This window comes from Cyprinodon tularosa, unplaced genomic scaffold, assembly GCF_016077235.1.
Source record: "Cyprinodon tularosa strain WSP-4 unplaced genomic scaffold, ASM1607723v1 ctg1020, whole genome shotgun sequence".
Lineage (NCBI taxonomy): Eukaryota > Metazoa > Chordata > Actinopteri > Cyprinodontiformes > Cyprinodontidae > Cyprinodon > Cyprinodon tularosa.
In genome coordinates, this window is record NW_024037806.1 from 54,008 (window position 1) to 76,759 (window position 22,752).

The 22,752-nt window shown below is 37.6% G+C and overlaps 1 protein-coding gene across 2 annotated transcripts in view; it reads right to left on the reverse strand.

The window, feature by feature from the left end:
* Positions 1–1,313: 1,313 nt before the first annotated feature.
* hk2 (hexokinase 2) overlaps positions 1,314–22,752 on the reverse strand; it is a 70,164-nt gene continuing 48,725 nt past the window's right edge. For both annotated transcript variants that reach the window (XM_038279917.1, XM_038279908.1), the window contains 7 exons: positions 19,642–19,761; positions 17,898–17,993; positions 12,301–12,400; positions 11,984–12,167; positions 9,471–9,626; positions 5,217–5,453; positions 1,314–2,144 (listed from right to left, as the gene is read on the reverse strand). In XM_038279917.1, the coding sequence (XP_038135845.1) occupies positions 2,000–2,144; positions 5,217–5,453; positions 9,471–9,626; positions 11,984–12,167; positions 12,301–12,400; positions 17,898–17,993; positions 19,642–19,761 (1,038 nt within the window). In that variant the 3' untranslated portion in view covers positions 1,314–1,999. The remainder of the gene's footprint in view (positions 2,145–5,216; positions 5,454–9,470; positions 9,627–11,983; positions 12,168–12,300; positions 12,401–17,897; positions 17,994–19,641; positions 19,762–22,752) is intronic.

The window sequence follows — 22,752 nt, forward strand, 5'->3', positions numbered from 1 at the left end:
GTCCCAGCTACACACTGAGAACACAAAGCCTTAATTAAAATTGACATTCCTAATATAATTTTTTACGGAATGAGAAAATTGCCCTCACTTCCCTTTCAGTTTGGGGCTTGCAGACATCGACGTGTCCGAGTAGCTCAGCGACTAGCAGCACTTTCATGAGAAGCATCTCAGTAATTTAATCGTCGGCTGCCGTCCTTGTGTCACAAACGCCATTCAAAGGACCAAAGGCTCATTATAAAGGTCTGTGCAGTGACAATGAGTCAGAAAAAGCCAAGTACATTAACACTAATTAGACTCGGTTGACAAGTGTTAGCTGAGGGGATATTCTGACCCTCCTAAGATGAGCACAGTGTGGCCATACTTCTCTTAGAATGCGAGATGCATCTTTCCGTGGAGGGCGCAGCACTTGGAGTTACATGTGTCGGATTTGTTTGGATGATGCTCACAAAGGTTTGTTACAAGCTGCACATTCGGAGGAGATCAAAGAGAGATATCTTTTTTCTTCTTTGGGTTCTGACGCTGATGTTTTTCCTCCCCCAAAGGGAAAAAAACAAGATAACCTTGGAATATTTAATCAGCAAAGGCTTTGAATAACGTCCAGACATCATGAAACTTTGATTGTTGAATGACTCGTGATCAGAAATTGGTGATGTGTAACAATAACTTATTTTTTCTTAAGAAAAGAGGAAAATGCAGGCCGGAAAATCAAAACAATTGCATCTGAAATTTAGGCAGACAAATAAAAAGTTCATGCAAAGGTTTTATTTCCATCCGCAGCTCATGGGCTCTAACATCTCTGGCACTCAGTCGGCTTTGATGGACATTTCTTGTAGTTTGCTGTGAGCCTGTTGAGCAGCACAGCCCATCTGTGAACCCGGGCCAACAGCTGATGTTTGTTGGCCTGCAGACATAACAAAAGGCCAGACAATCATTGGCTGGTTTCTACGGTGATAGACGTACTAAACAAATAAAACACAACAAAACAGGAAAAAGGACACGTTTTTCTTTCTGTGTTGGGCTTATTGGATGAAATCAATTAACATAAATATCACACACTTTAGTCTGTTTAGAGCTGCTCATGATTTGTATTTATATGTATTTTGCTCCCTTGTCAGGTAATTACAACATTAAAAAATAAGAGTAAATTTCGTGCAGATTAATAGTAAATAAACAGATGGATCCAGTCAATTAGGATGGAGACTGTTTACACCGTCATCTTTGTCCACCCCAGCAGTAAGTGTGTCCGTGTTGGAATCATCTCATGTTTTTCTTCTCTTCCAGGAAAGAAAATAACGATTTCTGGGATTTTAAAATTTACTTGCAGTTGTTGACGTTTCTTTATTTGGGCAGAGTATTAAAATAAGCCTGCAGCAATCAGTACAGCACAGTGTGAATCATTTCCACTTCCAGTTATTTGCAGCCTTTCCAAAGATTTTAGTTTTCCATAGCTTCATAACAGTTTAGTTTGTGACTAATGTTTATATTTGAAAAGAATAAAATATACCAAACATTTTCATTGCTGTTCTGCATGCTTCCTAAAGTCGTCTGTAACAAAATGAAAATCATTTTACTCTTAAATACAATGGTATAAAAAAAAACATCATTTACCAGCTGCATGCCATGATCTGCTTTTGGTCTGGGAGTTTTTTTTTTTTTTTTAAACATGGCGGACTGCAATGCGTAATTGACAGCCTTGACTTAAAAATAGAACAAAATCTAAGTATAGACATAAAAGACATTTAGGGAGTGTCAGAAACAAAAGCCCAATGCTCGTAACAGTCGTGTCTCACAGAGGGTGAAGGCTCATTACCACACCTGTGATTTCTGAGCCTAATTTACACCCAGACCTCCGTCACAGCTTCACTTCCTACCATCAAGCACAGACAGCCACGTGTGACTAAACATACATAACATAAGAGACTACAGATTGGTGATTGACTGCACAGTATGTTGACCCAAAGGGAGAAAGTTGCTGCAGCTCTGCTGTCGTCGTGTGGATTCACAGCAGCTTCTCACTCTTGAACCTACAGGCCACAGCTGTGATGAGCGCTGCTCCTTTCCCGCTGCCATCCTCTGACTTGAGGAAAGTCACCTCACACTGTGGGGCCAAATCCTGCAGGGTTTCCTGCATGATGCTTGAGAAACTTTAGGATACAAGAGGGAGAAGAAAAGAAAAAAAAATTAATGTTTACAGACGAGTTGGGGATCGTTGACCGGAGAGGCCCAGAGCCCCTCGGCTTCCTTCCCCCCAAACCTGCTTTCACTGAATATATCTGCGATTTAGAGCTCTAAGGGAGCCTGCTTGAAACAGAGCGATTTCAGCTGGATTTGTTTAAAGGAATAGTACACCCAAAACATGATTAGCCTTCATTTTCTACTCACCCCCATGCTGAACAACACTCTGGAGTACTTTTTTGATATCTCAAATGCATCTGGAGATCTGGGAGGCTTCTTGCTGTCTGCTGACATTCAAATAATGGAGGTCTATGATGCCCGAGGCAGAAAGGTCCATAAAAGTCCACAAAAAACGTGTCAATATTCCTCCATACTGCTCGTCCAATGTATTCCAAGTGTCCTAAGTTGGTAGCATCCATAATTTACTCGAAACGAAGTCATTTAGAATGTTTTTAGAGCATAAACAGTAGTGTATAGGATTTCCTAAAAGCGCGTTCACGACGCTACGGAAACCTCGGCAGACCAAACCAGATGAAAGTGCGCATTCAGCGTCTGCTCTGCCGATAATGCAAGCGTAGAAGAAGAAATGTGCTGTTTACCTGTGCAAAGAAAGAAACAACGAAAGAAAAATGTCTGAGGACTTCAGTGTTGAGGAAGAGCATGAGTTCTTTGCCGAGCTGAATGCGCACTTTCGTCTGGTTTGGTCTGCCGCGGTTTCCGTAGACTCGTGAATGTGCTTTTAGGAAATCCTATACACTACTGTTTATGCTCTAAAAACATTCTAAATTACTTCGTTTCAAGTAAATTATAGATGCTACCCACTCAGGACACTTGGAATACATTGGACGAGCAGTATGGAGGAATATTGACACGTTTTTTGTGGACTTTTATGGACCTTTCTGCCTCGGTCACCATAGACCTCCATTATTTGAATGTCAGCAGACAGCAAGAAGCCTCCCAGATCTCCAGATGCATTTGAGATATCAAAAAAGTACTCCAGAGTGTTGTTCAGCATGGGGGTGAGTAGAAAATGAAGGCTAATCATGTTTTGGGTGTACTACTCTTTTAATACAGGAAACATGGAAAACATGCGGGGCACCAACCCGCAGGGTCAAATCACTCCTGTTACTTTTAAAAATAACTAAGAGCGAACAAATAACCAGCTCACATAACATTAAATATTATTATCAGAAACAGAGAAAATAATTTGTCATTAACTCTAACAATCCCCCCTTTTGCACTGACTTAACATTTCATTTTCAATAATTTTAAACAAACTAAGAGTAGAATCAGGCAATAAAATGTTGTGCAAATTAACCTTAATTGCAACATCATTAGCAATATGATTTTAAAATCTGTATGAACTATAAGCTATTCCTAATAATGCAATTTATTCCTAATGTAAATAGCAGACAAAACTAATACTGCTTGTTTTTTAAGACAAGACTTAGCTTAAACTTATCAGGACTTTCACCTCCATTGGAGCAGCTGCAGAATGAAGGCCATTTTTAATTCATCTACTGAAATCGTAGTTCATCTTTTTCCATTTTCTCACGTAGCTCACAACTTTGCACAACTTTTACGTGAAGCTTTAGATCGGCTATTCTGTTTATTGATTGACATTCAAAATAGTTGATCTGTTTTAATAAACACCAGAATATTCCCATTGTGAGGCAACAAAGAGATTTTCTATTCTATTCTATTCTATTCTATTCTATTCTATTCTATTCTATTCTAATATCACCAAGATTGAGAACATCATATTAAAAGAAACCTCTGGGTTCCACGTTTTGCTTTTTGTGTGCTAAACCAGGCAGTCATCGATCAAAATGTCTATCCTGGAGTATTTGCACCATCTATGCGAGGAAACCCTTGCTCCTAAAGATTTGCTTCTTATCAGGGTCTGCAGTGAGGCGAGTTTGTTTTGTCCTTCCAGTGTCAGCAGCAAGTTGGCCTTCTTTAGGTATCTGTGCTCAGAGTCTCATTGTATACTCTGTATACATCTCTTTTATGACATATTCTGCTTTCCCAGAGGTAAAAGAGGTTAGCTCAAGCCTGTCAGTTCAGAACAGGGCAGACCAGATGTGGATGATGTTTATTTCTTCTCATTCTTGCATAAATTTGATCAGTTAAGTGCCATTACGATCGACTCCACCAATCTTCAGTGTTTACTGACTTCACTCTGGAACGATATTTTATTTTTCACAGCTACGAAGCAGACGCTAACACTGTTAGCATGGCCACTATTTGGTGGCATCTTGTCTGATAATGTTTCTGTTTGTATCGAGAACCCAAAGCAGTGCCAGGTGAACATGTGCAAAAAGTAGCTCCTTTTAAAAAAAGATCTACTTTCTTGTTATTTCAGAATAGTCTCTCAGATATTAAGGTTTTTGAACCTAAAGTCCTGATTCTCTTTATTAGATTTAACTTTTTTCAGTCAGAAATTCAACATGAAAGCCAACTGAACTCAGTAGGAAATGTATATCAATTGGGTTTTGCAGCTTAAATCTATTTCTAAGCACTTTTGACCATTTGTTATTTTATCTAACCAGAATCACACAGAGTGTCACTAATTATCTATTTGTGAACAATTTCTTTTAGTGTTTGAATGCGGAAATCAGAGAGAGCCACCCTATCAGTTTGTATGGCTATAAGAAGCTGGAAACAAAACACTGAGCATCGAAAATCTTGAGTCAGAAAATATCAAAGCAGCTCAAATAAATAATGTTAATGTTATTTGACATTGAAATGAAACCCTTAAATTATAGTGAGCTTAGAGGGTTTTAAAGGTGTTATAAACAAAATCAACCGGATATGCTACATCCATAGCATACCGGCTGCCTTAAAGCAAATCCAGCTTGTTTTCTGCATCGCAACTAAAATGTCCAATAAAAAAATAAATAAAACGAAGACAATTCCCTGCTTTTGTGTTAAAGTAAACTAATAAACAAAACAGCAACACAAACATTAATCCTTTAATGCATTCATGTAATTCTGACTTGATAAAATTAAAAAATGTTTCTAAATAAAGTGTTACTTACTGAGGATGCGTCTTGTAAAGCGTGCCGTCCACTCCCACAGTGATGGAGAGCTGATTCAGGTTGCGATTCTGTCGGATCTTGTCTACCAGAGCAGCTAGACCGGCGCCGCAGAGCTGAGCTGCACGGCGAGCGACGACGCTGCACACCTCCTTCACCAGAACGCTGTCGTCACACGTGGAGCCGGTGAGGCCCAGGTGCTGCAGGATGGAGCGGACCTGACGCATGGCCAGGCGGTCGCTGCGGGAGCAGGAACAGTCACACGTTCATGGACCAATAATGACCATATTTAGACATTCATTCATTTTAGCTCAATCACAACAGGACTCTGAAAACCATTTGTGAAAGAAATCAGACATTTTGAGGTTTTTCACTGACTGGTTAAGTTCTTAGCTAAAGAAGAATTAAAACTGTGAAATATTTTTAATCGCTGAACATTTCAGCTTTTCAAAGATAAAAATAGAATGACATGAAATGAGGTTTGGTGCTGATTGATTTATTTTCAGGATCATACGGCACCATACATCCTTTATTTATTAAACACTTTATCAAAACAAAAGTCATCAACATGCTGTAGCTTTACAGGTGACAATGACAGTAAACTTAAAATAAACAATTAAACATGGATAAGCTTTAAAAATACTTAAAATGAAATAAAAAAGGTTAAAATAAGAAAACAAAAAAAAAAAGACTAGAGTCATTCAAAATGTCACTATGAGAAAGGCTGTAGAAATTAAATACAAGAGCTTGATATCAATTAAATTTGAAGAATCGATTCACTTCCGACTCTGAAAATAAATTATTTTCGATTTGATCTGATGTAGTTCATTCCTCAAACTGGATTGCTGGTAATAAAAAAATCCAAAATAGTAAAATCTATTTTTGTAGCACAGCTCTACTAATACTCTGGCTAAAAGACTGCAGATCACAGCGGTGTTAAAATAAAGCAGAAACATGACTGAAAGTAAGAAATGTTAGAAAATATGTTAGTTTCCCTGAATTAAGTTTTTTCTTTATTCAAGTTCATGAGTCCCAACCTCTCTATGATGGCCTGTGTGTAAAGGATATTATTTTAATTTCATGCGTACATTGCAGTGTGTTGCCCTGTGACAGACTGGCGACCTGTCCAGGGTGCATCCTGCCTTTTTGCTCTAAGTGGAAAAGATGGAGCTCAAAGAACAGCTGGAATCACGCTAGCTTATAGGAGTGAGCTCTAATCCACTGTGCCTTTGGTTTTATTCAGTGGTATTAGAGTAACAGAGCAGAATACAAGGTTACATTTTAGACTTTTAGCTGTAAACGGTTTGAAAAAGCCTCAGCTTCTTTTCCTTTTACCTCACACTGTTGTGCACAAGGTGCTAATTTACCACATGAAATAACAGATTAAAATGTTATGAATGGTTTAATGTCTTAGGACTAAATGCAGAAAATGTTGAAGGGTCATAAATCCTTTCCCAGTGAACTGTACTCAGTAAAAGACCTCATCACAGGCAGTTTGTCAGTAATAATGACCCTGTTTTCCCACATTAAGCTATTTAGGGGTTCTTTCCATCAGTGATGTTTAGGTGTCATAGCCTCTAGTAAGAGATTAAATATTTAAAATATATTTTTTAAGAGTTATTATATCTTTATAGACACAATATGAAGTAATTCATTAATTTATTGCAGTAAATGGAAATTAAAATATATGCTGTTGGCATCAAAAACAAGATGTTGAAACTGCAGAGGGCTAAGATAGGATTTAACACCATTAGTGGGAAGGTTGGTCAGAAGGTGATAACTGCTGTTCCAATTACTGAAGAACAGATGAAAACTGAAATGAAAGGAGCTGCCCTCAGCTGAGCGCCGTGAAAGATCTCCTTCATAGGGTGAGGAGGAGATCCAGAAAGGTGAGTGACTGGCCAGCAGCTTCACAGAACCAGCTTATTAATGACAGCTGGGACTAGACTATGGGAGCGCCACTGAAAACATGGTACAGCATAACGCCATAAGAGCCTGATTCCCACAAGGTTTGCACATCTTAAAGCAGGCGAAAACAAGTTTGTAAGCGCAGAACAGATTTAAAAAGAAAGGTGCAAAGTGATCTATGTTTGCAATTCAGCAGATAGTGTGCGCTAACCAATATGCAGCCCATATTCTAGAGATCGAACCGTGCAATTTCATGGAGGTTATGCAAATATTTGCAAAGCAATCAACAAATACAACTTTCTCATGATTTGAGAAAGTGATTTTTTTTATATTTTACTTCAGTTATTTTCATAATTTTATTAATTACTTTTGTTCGTAGCACTGCAGTACATTTTAATTATTTAGTATAACAATATACTTCAAAGCATTTCAATCATCATCATCTCCAACTTTATGGTTTAGAAACTCATCTTTGGTTTACAATCACTTTTAACTGCCTGCAAAACAGGCAATCATCTCATTTTAATGGGTGGAACCACCAACATTTGTACAGTTACACTTATTCCAAGACACATGCAATTCAGCACTTATTCGGAATCTTTGAAGATCAGGCCCCAAATGTTTGCAACTACCGGTTCGGGAAGAAAAGTGTGCAGGCTGGCCACAGAACAGAATGCAAACAGCTATAAGTGGTTTATGTCTAAAGCCGAACCTGCAGCCTTACATCCTGCCTACATTTCATTTATAGGTAATTTATATGCAATCTGAATCCTGGTTCTCAGGGGATACAGGCTTCATGTGATCTCAATCACACAAAGCAAAACAAGGAGTGGGAAACAGTATCAAACTGATAAATGATCAAACTTATTGTGTTACCAAGATCATGAATTGATGAAATATTTGTTTTTATTAAAACCACACTTGTTTTGTATGCTTTCTTTAAGGAGCAACTGAAAGAAAATTTCATGTTTTAACTTTGACACATGCCCACAGAGCTCAAAAGTGTGACAACATTGGTCACACTAGCAACAAAAAATCTGTCAAGTTTGACTAAAACGTCAATCAAAGCAAACACAGTCTCACATCACATCACTGATCCTCTGCTGGAAGAGATGCCCTTCACAGCATTGGGCTGTACTGTAAAGTGCTTGGATTACCTATGATACCACTTTTGTAAATTTGTCAAATTTGGCTATTCAAAAAAGGATACGGATATATTTTTTATGTCTTTCTTAAGGAAAGAAAAGGATTGAGCTCCTCTTAAAAAATAAAAAGAAGCCTCATTTTAATCTTTTCACAAAAAATAAAAGGACAAAAACAAGCTTTTTGAAAAACACGAGGACACCATGTCATCTTTTAGCTGGTTCTATCCCTCTTTGGCTGAAATAACTTTTAAAGGGTATTCTTTGAATAAAGGACAAATACAACTTTTAACCAAAAAAGCACCAAATACAAACACAGGTTACAGTTCAAGTCAAAAAGAGTCTTTTTTTTGCCCCTTAGATGAAGTTTTAACCTTCCATGTTTTTTTTTGTAGCTCCTGTAAATATAAAATGAACAGTATAAAGGGTTCCCACACCTCAGTTAACAACAAGTTCAAGCCTTTTCAAGGACTTTCCATAATAAATTCCCTCAGACTGAAGGACCATGAGTGGAAGCGTTTACCTCGTTTACCTAGTGTCATCAGTAGCTACCATTAAATAAAATAAAATAAAATATTGGAATTCAGAGCCGATGTGATTATATATGTGCCATGTAAACATGCCAGTGAAGAAAATTCAGATTAGCAGGATCGAAATGAAAATGTGAACCTGCATTATATATTTACATTTATAAAATTATTAAATTACTATATTTGGTTCTTAAGAACCATATAGGCAGGTTTAAAAAGTCAGACCCCTATAAACCGTCTAAATACTTCTGGAAACTTGTCTGAGCTTATCAAGGGGTGTCAGGTCAGCTGCTGTAGTGAAAGCTTAGCATTAGTCTTGTCATTTTAACTATTTGTAGAAAAACATGTTTCTATTTCTGCTGTGGTGCTGCTTCATCTCTGCATGTGGTTGTTGTAACCTTTTATGCTCTCGTACTATTCTCAGGCAGGACTCAGAGATTTTGAACAAACCCTAAATAAAAAGGTTGCTCCCAAAGTTAACACTGTTAAAAGGTGGAACCTAAGAGCAACAGCAGAGCAGCAGTAGTAATAAACTAGATCCTCTTCTGTATTGTAGCTGTAGCTCCATGGTAGATCTGCAAGGTCTCAAATGCTTTTCTCTTCTTTTCACACAATTACCTTGACACAAGGGGCTGAGAGAAGGAAACAGAGACAGACTGTTTGTTTGGATAGCTCACCTTTCAATCTGTGAAAGAAACTTGGTCTCAAAGATGCCCCGGGTCTTCAGTCGCTCTGACAGTTTGCCTCTGAACAGCAGACCCTTAGCGGTGAAATCTATTAGCACGTTCCTCACTATCTCTCCCAGGTACATGCCACTAATCATCTTCTCATACCTTAAAATAAAAAAGACACATTAACAGCAAAGTTTTCACACCTGCCCAACTGTTTCATGTGCTGTCAGAGAGCTGTTCTTTAAGGACAAATTTTCCCGCTGTCTGCAGAGTTTTTGGCGCACAGAAATGTCCTTTCCAGCTCATGTAGGATTTCTGTCATGTAGGTTGTACTTATAAGTATCTACACCAGCAGCGACTAAACAGCAAAGATTCACAATCTAAAATTATATAAAACTTTAATTATATTAACCTATATTAACTTAGGAACTGTTAGCAGAAATTACATGTGCAATACATTGAAAGCCAACACCCTCAAAATTGGGTGAGTAGAACACAGACCAACCAGCATCAGTTCAAACATGACTCAAAGTTGTTGTTTTTTTATTCTCGGAAATGATAGGTCTTTTTTGAACAGCAGTAATAAAGACATTCTTGAAAAAAAAGCAGGTTTTATTGTGATATATTTGTTCTACATCGTGTCAACCACACATGCAGAACATTTCAGACCTCTAGCTATAACAGTTCCAGAGCTGTGGGGTTTTGAACTTTTGGTGTCAGCTTGGAGCTGCGCGCAATGGCTCCACCTGCTGGTAAAAAATTTATCCAGGGTTCCTACAGCATAAGGCAAGATAAATTCAAGACTTTTTAAGGCCACTTGAAATAAAAGTTTAAGACCAAATTCGCAAGAAACACAAGAAAAACCTGCTTGTGATAACTTAACCCAAAGGTTTATTTTAACATAAACCACTGCACTAATGTTTCAAATTTTGAAAAGCTTCCCTTATAGGAAGAAAGCTAAAAACACACAAATGACAGATATATTTGAACAATTATTTAACTGAATTCACAAACTTTGTTTTAGCAGGGAACAAAACAAATCAGTTTTAAAGCCACAACATAACCAGTGCTAAGTCTTTTTTACAATTTTTTTTTGTATCGTTTTCTTAGTATATTTGGTTTGGTGAGTGGAGGCTGAGAAATAGATTTTGACGCTTTGTGTTTCGCGCTTCGCACTTGACTCCCCTGCCTTAATTCCCATCATTCTGAGCTTGAATGACTTCTTGCACAAAATCCACTGAGCCTCATGTATGATCCCTAGTTTTAGCCATGGAGAAAACTCTTGGCTGGATAGACAATTTTCGTTATATTTACACTTGCTCAGATTTTCCAGAAAAAAAGTAAATGAATCATCTCCCAAATGTCCCGGCTGCAACAACGCTTTTATTGGTTCCGCTATCGGGACGGAACCAATAATGGCGAGCCGTTTTTTTTTTTTTTATAAAAAAAAAGTAAACTTGAATGTTTTATTTAGAATACAAAAATAAATCATATAAAAATAATCCTATTTATGATGTTTTAAAAATTAAGTCCTACAAAAGACTGATTTAAGACATTTTAATACCCATTAAGGCCTCCTTTTTTATTTATTTGTCTTGTTGTCTTGAGTCTTTGAATCCGAAGTATTTCTACATGTTCCTGTGTACTAAATGCTGCCTCTGCTCCTGCTGCTCCTTGCCTTTTTCTGACATATTTATGTGTCCTGATTTTTTCTTTTCAAACTACACCTGCATGTCACACATGAGAGGAGTCTTCAGCACAAAGCAGAGCAAACCAGATGACAGATAAACAGGATGGTTTAGCAGCCAATCCGACCTTGTGGCGTCACCATTGTCTGCTCTGTTGTAAAGGGGGGAAAACACTCTAATTGTTTGTCTGTAAGTCATGTAGCCGCCATTTTAGAGTTGAGGCTGTGCACCTTCCAGGGACTGGTCTTGACATAAAACTAGGATTCAACAAACTTTAGCAGATCAAATCTAAAACCGTTTAAGGTCTTTTTACTTCTATTAGGATATAATTTTAAACCTTAAAAGAATTTTCAGAAACTGTATTTAACGTAGTTGCTTAAACAAGGTAAATGGTAAGTTAAACTTGAGTTCATGTTTTTTTTTTTTTTTACCAAAACTGTAAAAAGCATTTTTACTCATAGGTTAGCTAACCTCTAATCTGTATTTTAGTATGGTGTAAAACCTAAAAACAGCTTTAGACGATAGAGTTTAGCAAACTGGCTATAATTAATATTTCATAAGCCAATTTCTGCAAATTGCACAATTTTTATTGTCAAGTTTTTCTATTGGACACAAACAGCTTTATTGTTAAAAGTGTATGAAAAACAAACTGTCAAACAGATGTTTAAGATGTCTGGATGCTTATAAGGAAGCTATAGTGAGCATTTAAACTTCTTTGTTCTTGAGTTTGTTCATATTATTATAAAATCAAGAAAACTTTGAACTAATTCGTCTGCATGATTTGATTGAAGTGTCATATAAATGAAATTAATTCAGTTGAAATGCAGATACCTCTGTTTCCCGGGGTGATTGGAGCATTCATCCACAGCACGGTCAAACTCTGTGCAAAAGTCATCCAGTTCACCATTTTCACCAAACGCTCCCCATTCTACATTGACACACATGCGGCCTTCGTTTCCCTCCACTGTCTCAATGTTGTGCATCTCCTCCATGTAGCAGGCGTTGGTTCCTGTGCCTGAGGCAAAGACAGAGGTATCAAATAAATGCAAATGATATTAGCATGTTGGTGAAAGCATTAAAGAAGATTCCCTCACAGTGAACACGTGTTATAATAACCAAGCAAGGTAGAACAGAAAACACTGACTTACCTACAATAAGGCCCAGCTCACATTGGGGGTCCTCATAAGCACAGGTCATCATGGTCCCCACTGTGTCATTTACCACCGCCACAAAGTTCAGGTCAAATTTCTAGATTAAGAAACACAACACCAAATTACAGATAGGAACAACTACAAAACCAATATAAGAAACCAAAAAAAGGTCTATTCATGGGATTCTGTAAAGAAATACATATGATCAATAGGGGGAGCGTGAAGGACTATAACACAAAATAAGCCAAAATATTTATGTGAAAAGCATAGGAATTATTTGAATGGTCTTGATATAATGCAGATTAGCACAGGACCTCTACAATCAGCAAAACAGGAGCTTATCATATATTTGACTTATAGATGAAATGTAGGCAGGATGTAAGTCTGCAGGTTCGGCTGCAGGTTCACCGTTAGGCATAAACCACATATAGCTGTTTGCAAGAGTCCCACATTTGATCTCATTGCAACCACAGCATAAGTTAGATTTTGAAATGCAACTCAACATGAAGTGGTAAATGTAATGTTTTAGTTTTTTTTTCTTAAATAAAATCTTGTGTTGCAATTACCATGAAACCACTGAGTAAAATACAGCACAACCAGCTGTCTGTAGAAACAGCTAATTACTGATTTTTTTTTATTTATTCTGGTGTTGTGAGACAGTCCAGTAGGTGTTTTGGAGAACATCAATGAGCACAAAAAACCTCATGACTAAGGAGCAGTCATGATAAATCCAAACGTTCAGTCACAACATTATGAAAATTGGTAGAAGGAAACTGAAAAACGCAGCAAAATGTGGTTCTAGAACATAAAGCATGGATGTTAGTTGTGTTAGTTTCTGACATTTAAAAGCCTCAAAATATATTGAAGTTTGTGGTTTTAACACAACATAATGTGAACTAATTTAAGAGCTAGGTAACTTTAGTATCCACATGGCAAAAGCAGGCCCAATTTGAAATGCTCAGAAAAAGCATGGCTGAAAAATGTCTTGAAGTAGTAACTGACAATGATGTGGTAACTCCAGCTTTTTTTTTTTCCACCTTTCTTATTTGTTTATTGTCATTACACTGTCACAGAGTCCAAACTACCCAAATTACCTCTCTGCATTTAACCGATCCCCCTGGGGAGCAGTCGGCTGCCATTGTGCAGCGCCCGGCGAGCAGTGTAAAGGGTCTGGCTCAGAGACCCAGAGTGGCAGTGGGTTTCGAACTCACAACCTCAGGATTCCAAGTCCTATGCTGAAAGAATATACCCTAAGGACTTATCTTCTGCTTTTCTCTGCCACTCTTTTTTTTTTTTTTGAATCTCAACTTTTTTTTATTTTAAGGTTTAAATCATGGACATATTTCTGGGTATTTAGATTAAACAATGAAGAACCACAAAAATGATCTGTCATTGTATTTAACCAGGAATTAGATGGGGCCCATATTAGCCAGTACTCGAGTTGAGGGGGAATGAGGAAGGATGGTATCCTCCTTCTTCAAAAATCTTACAAATCATTCACCTCCTTAAATGACCATCCCCCCATACCATCCCCTGTGACATCTTACTGAATATGTAAAATTTCTACTATATATTAACAGTAATGGCAATAATATTGCCCTTTTAAAATTTGGTGGGCTGTGGGCTTACGAGTAGCCTGAGCTTCATAAATAAAATCAAAGAAGTGTCCTACCATGACTATGAACCTGTGGGACATTTGTCCCTAACTATATAGGGGCAGTGATAGGCATGCCAGTCAGGGACATGTAACAACCAAACCATGCATATTGCTTTAGGTTTATGGACTATGTTAATTAGGCAGCGATGATTCCAAAAAATGAAATTAAATTCCACCATCCCCCTTCTTTTTTTTTTTTTTTTTTAACAACTAGACTACTGCACATAGCACCTCGAAAAAGTTTAACTGCTCATCGCTTTAACTCATAGGCAAGGATTCCTCTTTCCCTAACCTCCATACACTCACTCCTTTTTAAATTCTACACCAATCGACAAAATAAAACATCTAAGCTTTCGGTTTCTGCCCTACTAATGCAGGTCAAAAATCTGGACTAAAGGTCGTTGGCTTCTTTCAATTAGAATTTCCGTTTCCCCTCTGTGCCTTCCTGCAGAAATCAAACTCGAAATCAAGCTGTGACCTCATCTGTATGAAAGCCTTAGGCAATGTTCGCCGAACATCCCACACACTGAATCTCTGCCTCCCATAAAGCACTCTGAAACTCTCGGAAGAGGTTAAAAAGGACTGCCAGAGTTAAAGTGACATCTTTGGAAAGAAGAGAATACAAGCAGAAACCTGTGTCACAACATGAACACTTATATGCTTCTTTAAAGAATAAAAGGATACTGGAAGTTCTGTGACCACGGATACATTTCACATATAAGAAGAAATAAATTAATTGAACATTTAGCATAAGGCATTAAAGAATAAACAAGTAAGCCTCACATTGCCAAATAAGTGGTTAAAAAATGGCAGCAGCAACAAACAGAAGTCTTCTATTTATGTTCCCTCCTCGGGTTGGGATAAAGATAACTGTCCAAGTGGGGGAAAAAATGTTTATCGTTTCCACAAAATGTGGAGGAAAGCATGAATTTAATCACATTTTTTAGATTAATAAGACGAGGTAAATAAGCCTGGAGAAAACCCAATTGTCTTAAAGCTTGGATTAATAAACACTCATCCAAATGCCCCACCAATTATAACAACCTAACAGCATTAAGTCAAAATGCCAGCAGCTCTATTGTACCGTCTAATTAAACCACATCAGAGTGATATTAGTGCTGCCGGCGTGATGGGAATGAATGACCAGTAATGGCAAATAACTCTCACACTGTGGAGGCTAACTAGGAAAAAATGATTGAAATTACATTTCTGTCTATTAAGTCTATTAAGTTCAAGAAAATTGTGTAGAAATAATTTTACAACCATTTAAAAAGCGACTGTTTCAGATGCTGAAATGGCTGATCTTAGTTCAGAACAGCAAACATTTAGAATACAACAGCAAATATTTGGATGTAATAAACTGTTGTACAAGCTGAAGGGAAAAAATCAGTCAAATACCGTAATAAAGTAAACTAAAGCTTTTAATTTTTTCTCAACAGTCATGGTCAGAGTCCACCACTGCTGTTTCAGCTGGATTTGAATGAAGCAACAGGCTCTGCTACTGTTCCAAACGTTGCATTTCAATTCTCCTGAGTGATGTCCGACTTTACACGAGTTAATAAAGTGAATATGATTGGTTGATTATCAAGGGGCGGGATTGTTGTGGCAGAAGGTTTGCATGCAAGTTTGAATGTGACCGGTTTCTGGGAAGCATCTTGCTAACCAGTTAGCAACTCAGTGCTAGTAGGTTCCCAATGGGAAATTCCATTGGGACCAAGTAGCACTAAAATAGAGACTTAGAAACAACACTATCAAGGAACGCTATGGACAGCGGAAACATTAAGAGGAGGAGAGTTTTTTTGTCTGAGGTCATGGATAAGTCTCCTACGTCATACATTATTTATTTAGAGGAGGAAAGTGAGGACGAAGATACTGTGGAGGACAGGGTGGCAGAAGCTTGGTTTGGTGTAGAAGGCTTACACCCGTACATGTTTTAGCCCTTGCCTCGCAACGCTGCCAGTTCTGTTAGCTCTACACCTGCAGAAGACACAGACGTCCATTCCAGTGAACACTGGGACGGAACTCGATGGTAAAATTAATTATTCTTATTTCTTATTTTAACCGTTGCGACATATGAATAAAGATGCTATGACCAAAAAAGTTTGATTGACAGATGACCGCTGATATATGATTGGCTGATTTAGGTTTACCAGCAAATGTATAACCAACTGGCCTGCATAAAATAACGGGAAAAAACACAGATTTAAGACAGGAATTTTTTTTTTTATAGAAAAAACTTTTGGGACAATATAGTCTGATAAAGAGTACATTTATATACATGTTTAAGCCAGAATGATTTTACATCCAAATATGACTTCCCTACGACTTTAACTAATCATAATTAAAAGTGATTATATTTAAATATAGATTCCATTAGACCAGGGGTAACCAATTAAAAATCAGCGGGGTCTGAATAAAGAAAATCATCAACCAGTAAAGGTCCGGAGATATTTTTAATTATAATCTGTTTCTTTAAATTGAATTTTACACCGAAATAAAATTAAGCTTTCTGCATCCATGTTTTACATCGACTTTTTGAAAAAAATAAAATAAATTTTTTTTTTTTTACATTTTAACATCTAAAGTGTTTTTATAAGTGGAGAACAACAATCATTCAGTTTGGTATATAGACAATTTCCTGTTCCACATATTTTATAAAACATATGAGCTGAGCGTTTGTTTTTGTTTGTTTTCTTTTTTCTGTCTTAATGAGAGCAGTGGACTTTAGTTTGCCCTGCAAGGCTTTAAACCTGGGTTTGAATGGAGACAAAGCCATTCTAAAGCACATATCAAGGTGCTCATTTTGAACCTGGATTGATATTTATCTTTGATTCTGTTCATGGTGGGGAACTGCATTTTTACAGCAGCAGGTTGAGCCAAACATACTCTAAATGTGCAAGGTCATCTTTGAGCACCATTTCACTTTTCTTACACTAGTTCACCGCAGTTCTTCCAACAGTCCACACATGTTCTTTCACTTTTTCTCATCATCTTCTCTTTCTTTCCCATCGCCCGGCTTGCCACAGGTTTGCCTGCTGTGTCTAAAAGTAGCAGCAGCAGCAACCCAGACTGACAGCATCTCATTAGCTAATTTGTATCACGTGTAGCCTGGTCCGGAAGCTCTGGAGGGCTTTATCGTACAAACAGGAGAAGCGGCGCAAGTGAAATTAGACATTGTCGTTGGAAAACATCTGGTAATTTCTAAATGTTTTAAATCAGGTTGGGTCCAGATTAGCCTGCATGTGGGTCCGGATCCGGACCCCGGTCCGCTAATCCGTGGAGGGTCTACAAGTGTCTGTCTGAAAAAATGCAAAAAATGTAAGATATCTGCAAATAGTTGTTTTAAGTCATTTAAAAAAGTTTCAAGGTGATGCAATAAATCAGTCACCATTTTTTCTATATTTTCCCAAATCCAATCTGAGACTGCAGGCCTGCTGATGGTGTAACTGGAGCAACCCTGTCTACCATTAAGACCAGGCTTCTAACTTTGCTCTCTGTAAACCTTTTAGCTTTAGAGGCTCTAAAGAACATGATCCATAGTTATGCCACTAAAAGGCAAAGGCTGCAGAAGGAAAAGATGGCAACCTTTCCTCAATTTGCTTGTATTTTTAGCTTTTACTTGAAGCTTTCCTTCTCCTTTTTTCTCTTTATAGAACTAAATCAAAGCTGCTTCTCCGTCCTGGAAGGACCTTCACCTAGGCTAGTTCTGTTTGTGACTTCATCCTCTTTCTATATATAAAAAAAAAATTCTGATTAATTAACTTTGGATGCTCTAATAACATGGCAGTTTTAGAACCATCTGTTATAAGTCTAACCTGTAAACCTGGCTCAAACAGATGCAGTTAGCATACAAACTTGCTGTGCCCTGACTGTGTGATAGCTCAGTGTTCAATACCCATGAAACGGTGTGTGTAGAATGCTTCAGCTGTGCACTGACCTGTTTACGTCGAACAGCCTCTTTAAGTAACATCACAACATCTTTCCCCTCACAGCCGCTGGCTTTGAAACCTTTTGTCCACTTCAGGAGAATGCCCTGCACAAAGGACAAAAAGAACAGCAAGGGTTCAGAGAAAACATGGCACTCTATGCTTCGTAAAAAAAAAAATATAGAAGCAATTCATTCAGTTCAATTTCATATATTTATATAGAACCAATTTACAGCACATATCATCTAAAAAGACTTCAGAGGCATTCAATTAAGTGTGACAATCAGACTGGTTAAAAAATGTGTATCAACGGAAACCCAGTTGATTTCATCAAATCATTGCATTTGAAGGAATTGCTCCTAATGGATAAACAATCGCAACTGAAATATGATTGGGATGGAAAACTGTTAATAATTCCATGTAGGAGAGCAAAGTAATGTTCCCCTCCCTTTTTTCATGTTTTAGTAATACAATAGCTCAGATGCCGCATTTCTGTTTATAGCAGAATTCATTCAGATTTACAGCAGATGCAACATTTATTCGGTGTTAAATGGAGCTTCAAAGTTTGTGCTGAGGCGTCTGGATTTTGTCAAAGGATTTAAAATCAATTTAATAAAAGATTTTTTTGCCTTACCCAATCTTTAATAATTCATAAAACAGCTAGAAAAGGTGATGCTTTACATGAGACATATGACAGACTTCTTCTTATCGCCTCATCCAGAACATTGGGTAATAATTATCTTGATTTGCAGAGAACAGATTAGCTGATTAGCAGCTGAGCTGGAAGCAGATTTTTCAGTAAAAGTTCAAAGATCAGGTTAAAAAGCTATTAAAATCTGATGTCATGGTATGAATATAAATGAGAATAATTCATTACTTAAGAATAAATAAAAAAGACCTCACAGCCATGCCACCCTATGTCCCTAAAACAAAACTGTTCGTTTTGATCTCTATGGGCCTCGGTGAATGTCCAACATAAGGATAAAGAGGTTATATAACCTCAACAGAACAGTTGTTTTTATCTAAAAAAATAAAAAATAAAAATTATAATAAAAAAAAAAAATAAACTCTTATTTTTACATAATCAAAAAATTGGGAATGAAAGTTGACTGAATAGCATGTTAGAGCTAAACCATAAACTCTGAACATAAGCAGGGTTTCTGATTAGTTTTAGCCAATTTTTATGTTAGACTACCCTTACTCTTATCGCGGTGAATTTGCTTCAACTAAGACGAATGATACAATAACTTCCACCTAATCGTTCAATCATGTTCCCTTAAGGAGACCCTGCAGCGTTTTAGCGGCAGTGACACAGACTTCACTTCACTGTGCTGTACTTTTAAACTTCCTCACCAGGTAAATGGAAACACCTACCGTTCACTGATTGTTTAGGCTTCCAGCTGCGTTCAGTGCTGGATTAGTAAGCTTTTATTTGTCAAGCTAGTATTTTGTTGTAGAAACTAAGGCTGCATGAAGGAGCTTGACTCATTGTCCCCCCCCAACAGTTTGACAGGCTTAAAGGCAAACAGCAATTACCTCTAAACTCTGCTTAATGCATCCCTGCTTTGTTAGCAGAGAAATTTTTTTTTCTTTATACAATTTTAAATCAAATATTTACCTTGATTAATGAAAAGGATATCTTAAACCTTCATTAAACATATTCTGACAGCTTAATATCAAGGGGTTAAAACACGGGCAAAAATAAACAGGGTTTAAACACTAATATATGCAAAGAGAACCAGGAGAACATCTTACCTCATCCAGTTTGGTTTGATCACACGGAAAAGAGAAAGTAAATCCCAGAGGTAAGGAAGCTCCTCGCATTCCCATGTAATCCAAGAAGTCAGCAATGCAGTACACAATGTGATCAAAGAGCTAAAAGACAACAATGAAAGGAAATAAAAACTATTATTGCACTTATTATTTTTAGACATTAAGAAAAGCATGACCAAAGAAAAAGACCTGTTAAAAGTTTGAAATGATTCTTGCAGTAACTTTTATAAAATTTCCAATCAAGGTTCAGTGAGTTTAAAACTTTCCATCCATCGTATATTTAAGAACTTTCCTTTCTGTGCTACCAGAAGATACATGCTGTTTGATTAAATTAGTATGCGTAGTTTAAAAACAACCCAATTAAATACTTCCAAACAATTTAAGTCCCCCTAAAAACAAACAAAAAAGGTGCATCTCATTGGACCTGACCACCAAGATCAAAACAGGTTCTACAGGTGCTGGTCATAAAATTAGAATATCATGAAAAAGTAGATTGATTTCAGTAATTCCATTTAAAAAGTGAAACTTGTATATTATATTCATACATTACATACAAACTTATATATTTCAGATGTTTATTTTGTTTAATTTTGATGATTACAAATGACAACAAATGAAAATCTCAAATTCATCATATCAGAAAATTAGAATATTGTGAAAAGGTTCAAAATTGATGGCCCCTGGATCCACACTCTAATCAGCTAATTAACTCAAACCACCTGCAAAAGCCTTTAAATGGTCTTTCAGTCTAGTTCTATAGGCTACACAATCATGGGGAAGACTGCTGACTTGACAGTTGTCCAAAAGACGACCATCGACACCTTGCACAAGGAGGGCAAGACACAAAAGGTCATCGCTAAAGAGGCTGGCTGTTCACAGAGCTCAGTGTCCAAGCACATTAATAGAGAGGCGAAGGGAAGGAAAAGATGTGGTCGAAAAAAGTGTACAAGCAAGAGAGATAACCGCACCCTGGAGAGGATTGTGAAACAAAACCCATTCAAAAATGTGGGGGAGATTCACAAAGAGTGGACTGCAGCTGGAGTGAGTGCTTCAAGAACCACCACACACAGACGTATGAAAGACATGGGTTTCTGCTGTCGCATTCCTTGTGTCAAGCCACTCTTGAACCACAGACAGCATCAGAAGCGTCTTGCCTGGGCTAAAGAGAAACAGGACTGGACTGCTGGTGAGTGGTCCAAAGTCATGTTCTCTGATGAAAGTAAATTTTGCATTTCCTTTGGAAATCAAGGTCCCAGAGTCTGGAGGAAAAGAAGAGAGGCACTTCATCCACGTTGCTTGAAGTCCAGTGTAAAGTTTCCACAGTCAGTGATGGTTTGGGGTGCCATGTCATCTGCTGGTGTTGGTCCATTGTGTTTTCTGAGGTCCAGGGTCAACGCAGCCACATACCAGGAAGTTTTAGAGCACTTCATGCTTCCTGCAGCTGACCAACTTTTTGGAGATGCAGATTTCATTTTCCAACAGGACTTGGCACCTGCACACAGTGCCAAAGCTACCAGTACCTGGTTGAAGGACCATGGTATCCCTGTTCTTAATTGGCCAGCAAACTCTCCTGACCTTAACCCCATAGAAAATCTATGGGGTATTGTGAAGAAGAAGATGCAATACACCAGACCCAACAATTCAGAAGAGCTAAAAGCCACTATTAGAGCAACCTGGGCTATCATAACACCTGAGCAGTGCCACAGACTGATCGACTCCACGCCACGCCGCATTGCTGCAGTAATACAGGCCAAAGGAGGCCCAACTAAATACTGAGTGCTGTACATGCTCATACTTTTCATGTTCATACTTTTCAGTTGGCCAACATTTCTATAAATCCTTTGTTTTTATTGGTCTTCAGTAATATTCTAATTTTCTGATATGATGAATTTGGGATTTTCATTTGTTGTCATTTGTAATCATCAAAATTAAACAAAATAAACATCTGAAATATATGAGTTTGTATGTAATGTATGAATATAATATACAAGTTTCACTTTTTAAATGGAATTACTGAAATCAATCTACTTTTTCATGATATTCTAATTTTATGACCAGCACCTGTATAATATATCGATTTAGTTTCCCCAGATGACTGGCTGTTCAGTCAGCTCTTGCAACCTGTTGTTGGTTCAAACTGTAGCCTGTCTAATAACATCTAGACCAGTGTTTCCAAACCGAGGTACGCATACCCCTAGTGGTCAGCAAGTGCATTGCAAGGGGCTCATGAAAATAAAACAGAGCTGGGATCTGTTTTGTTTTGTGATATCCCGACTGAACAAATAAAACAAGCTTTTATCAACTAAAAAGTAAGTTTTTGTTATATGTTTGAGTTCACCTTTAGCTGTGACACACAACAAAACCAAGCAGAGGAACAGACTGGATGCTGAGAACAGCCGAGGATCAGCTGGTTTTCAAACTGAGCTATTGCAGCTCATCAAAGCAGCTCAGGTGTTTTGATGGAAACAGTAAAATTAATTAAGTCAGTCTGACTATAATTTTTGTTCTACATTTTGTTCCCAATTCATAAAGCTTAAATGTGATTAAAATAGATAATAATTGAACTTTATTGATCACACATTGGAGAAATTCACTCTGCATTTGACCCATCCCCTTGGGGAGCAGTGGGCTGCCATTGTGGGGCGGCCGGGGAGCAATCACAGGTTAAAAGGTTTTGCTCAGGAACCCAGAATGGAGTTGGCCCACTAGGCCAACACTCCCCATCATAAGAGAGTTACTCAAAGGAGCTCCAGTTTTATAAATAAAGGTTTGTAATATGTTTTTTTTTTAATCTTTTTATTTTTATTCCTCACCAAGTTCCAGGCAACATATTTATTTGTTTTCTTTTTATTTGAGATTGAATACATAAAATTATAAAAATGAAATGCTGAAATGAAAATATAAAGTAAAATAAACTTTTGGCAACCATCAATACTTTTGACTGATAGGGGTACTCATGGTTAGCCTGGGTGCCATTCCGAACTTAGTCCCGCCCACAACGTTTGAGGTCGGGAAGTTCGGTCTGGCATTGCTTAATAGTAGCGCGAGTATGCTCGCCCAATATCTGGCGGGCCAATCAAATTGTCAGGACGG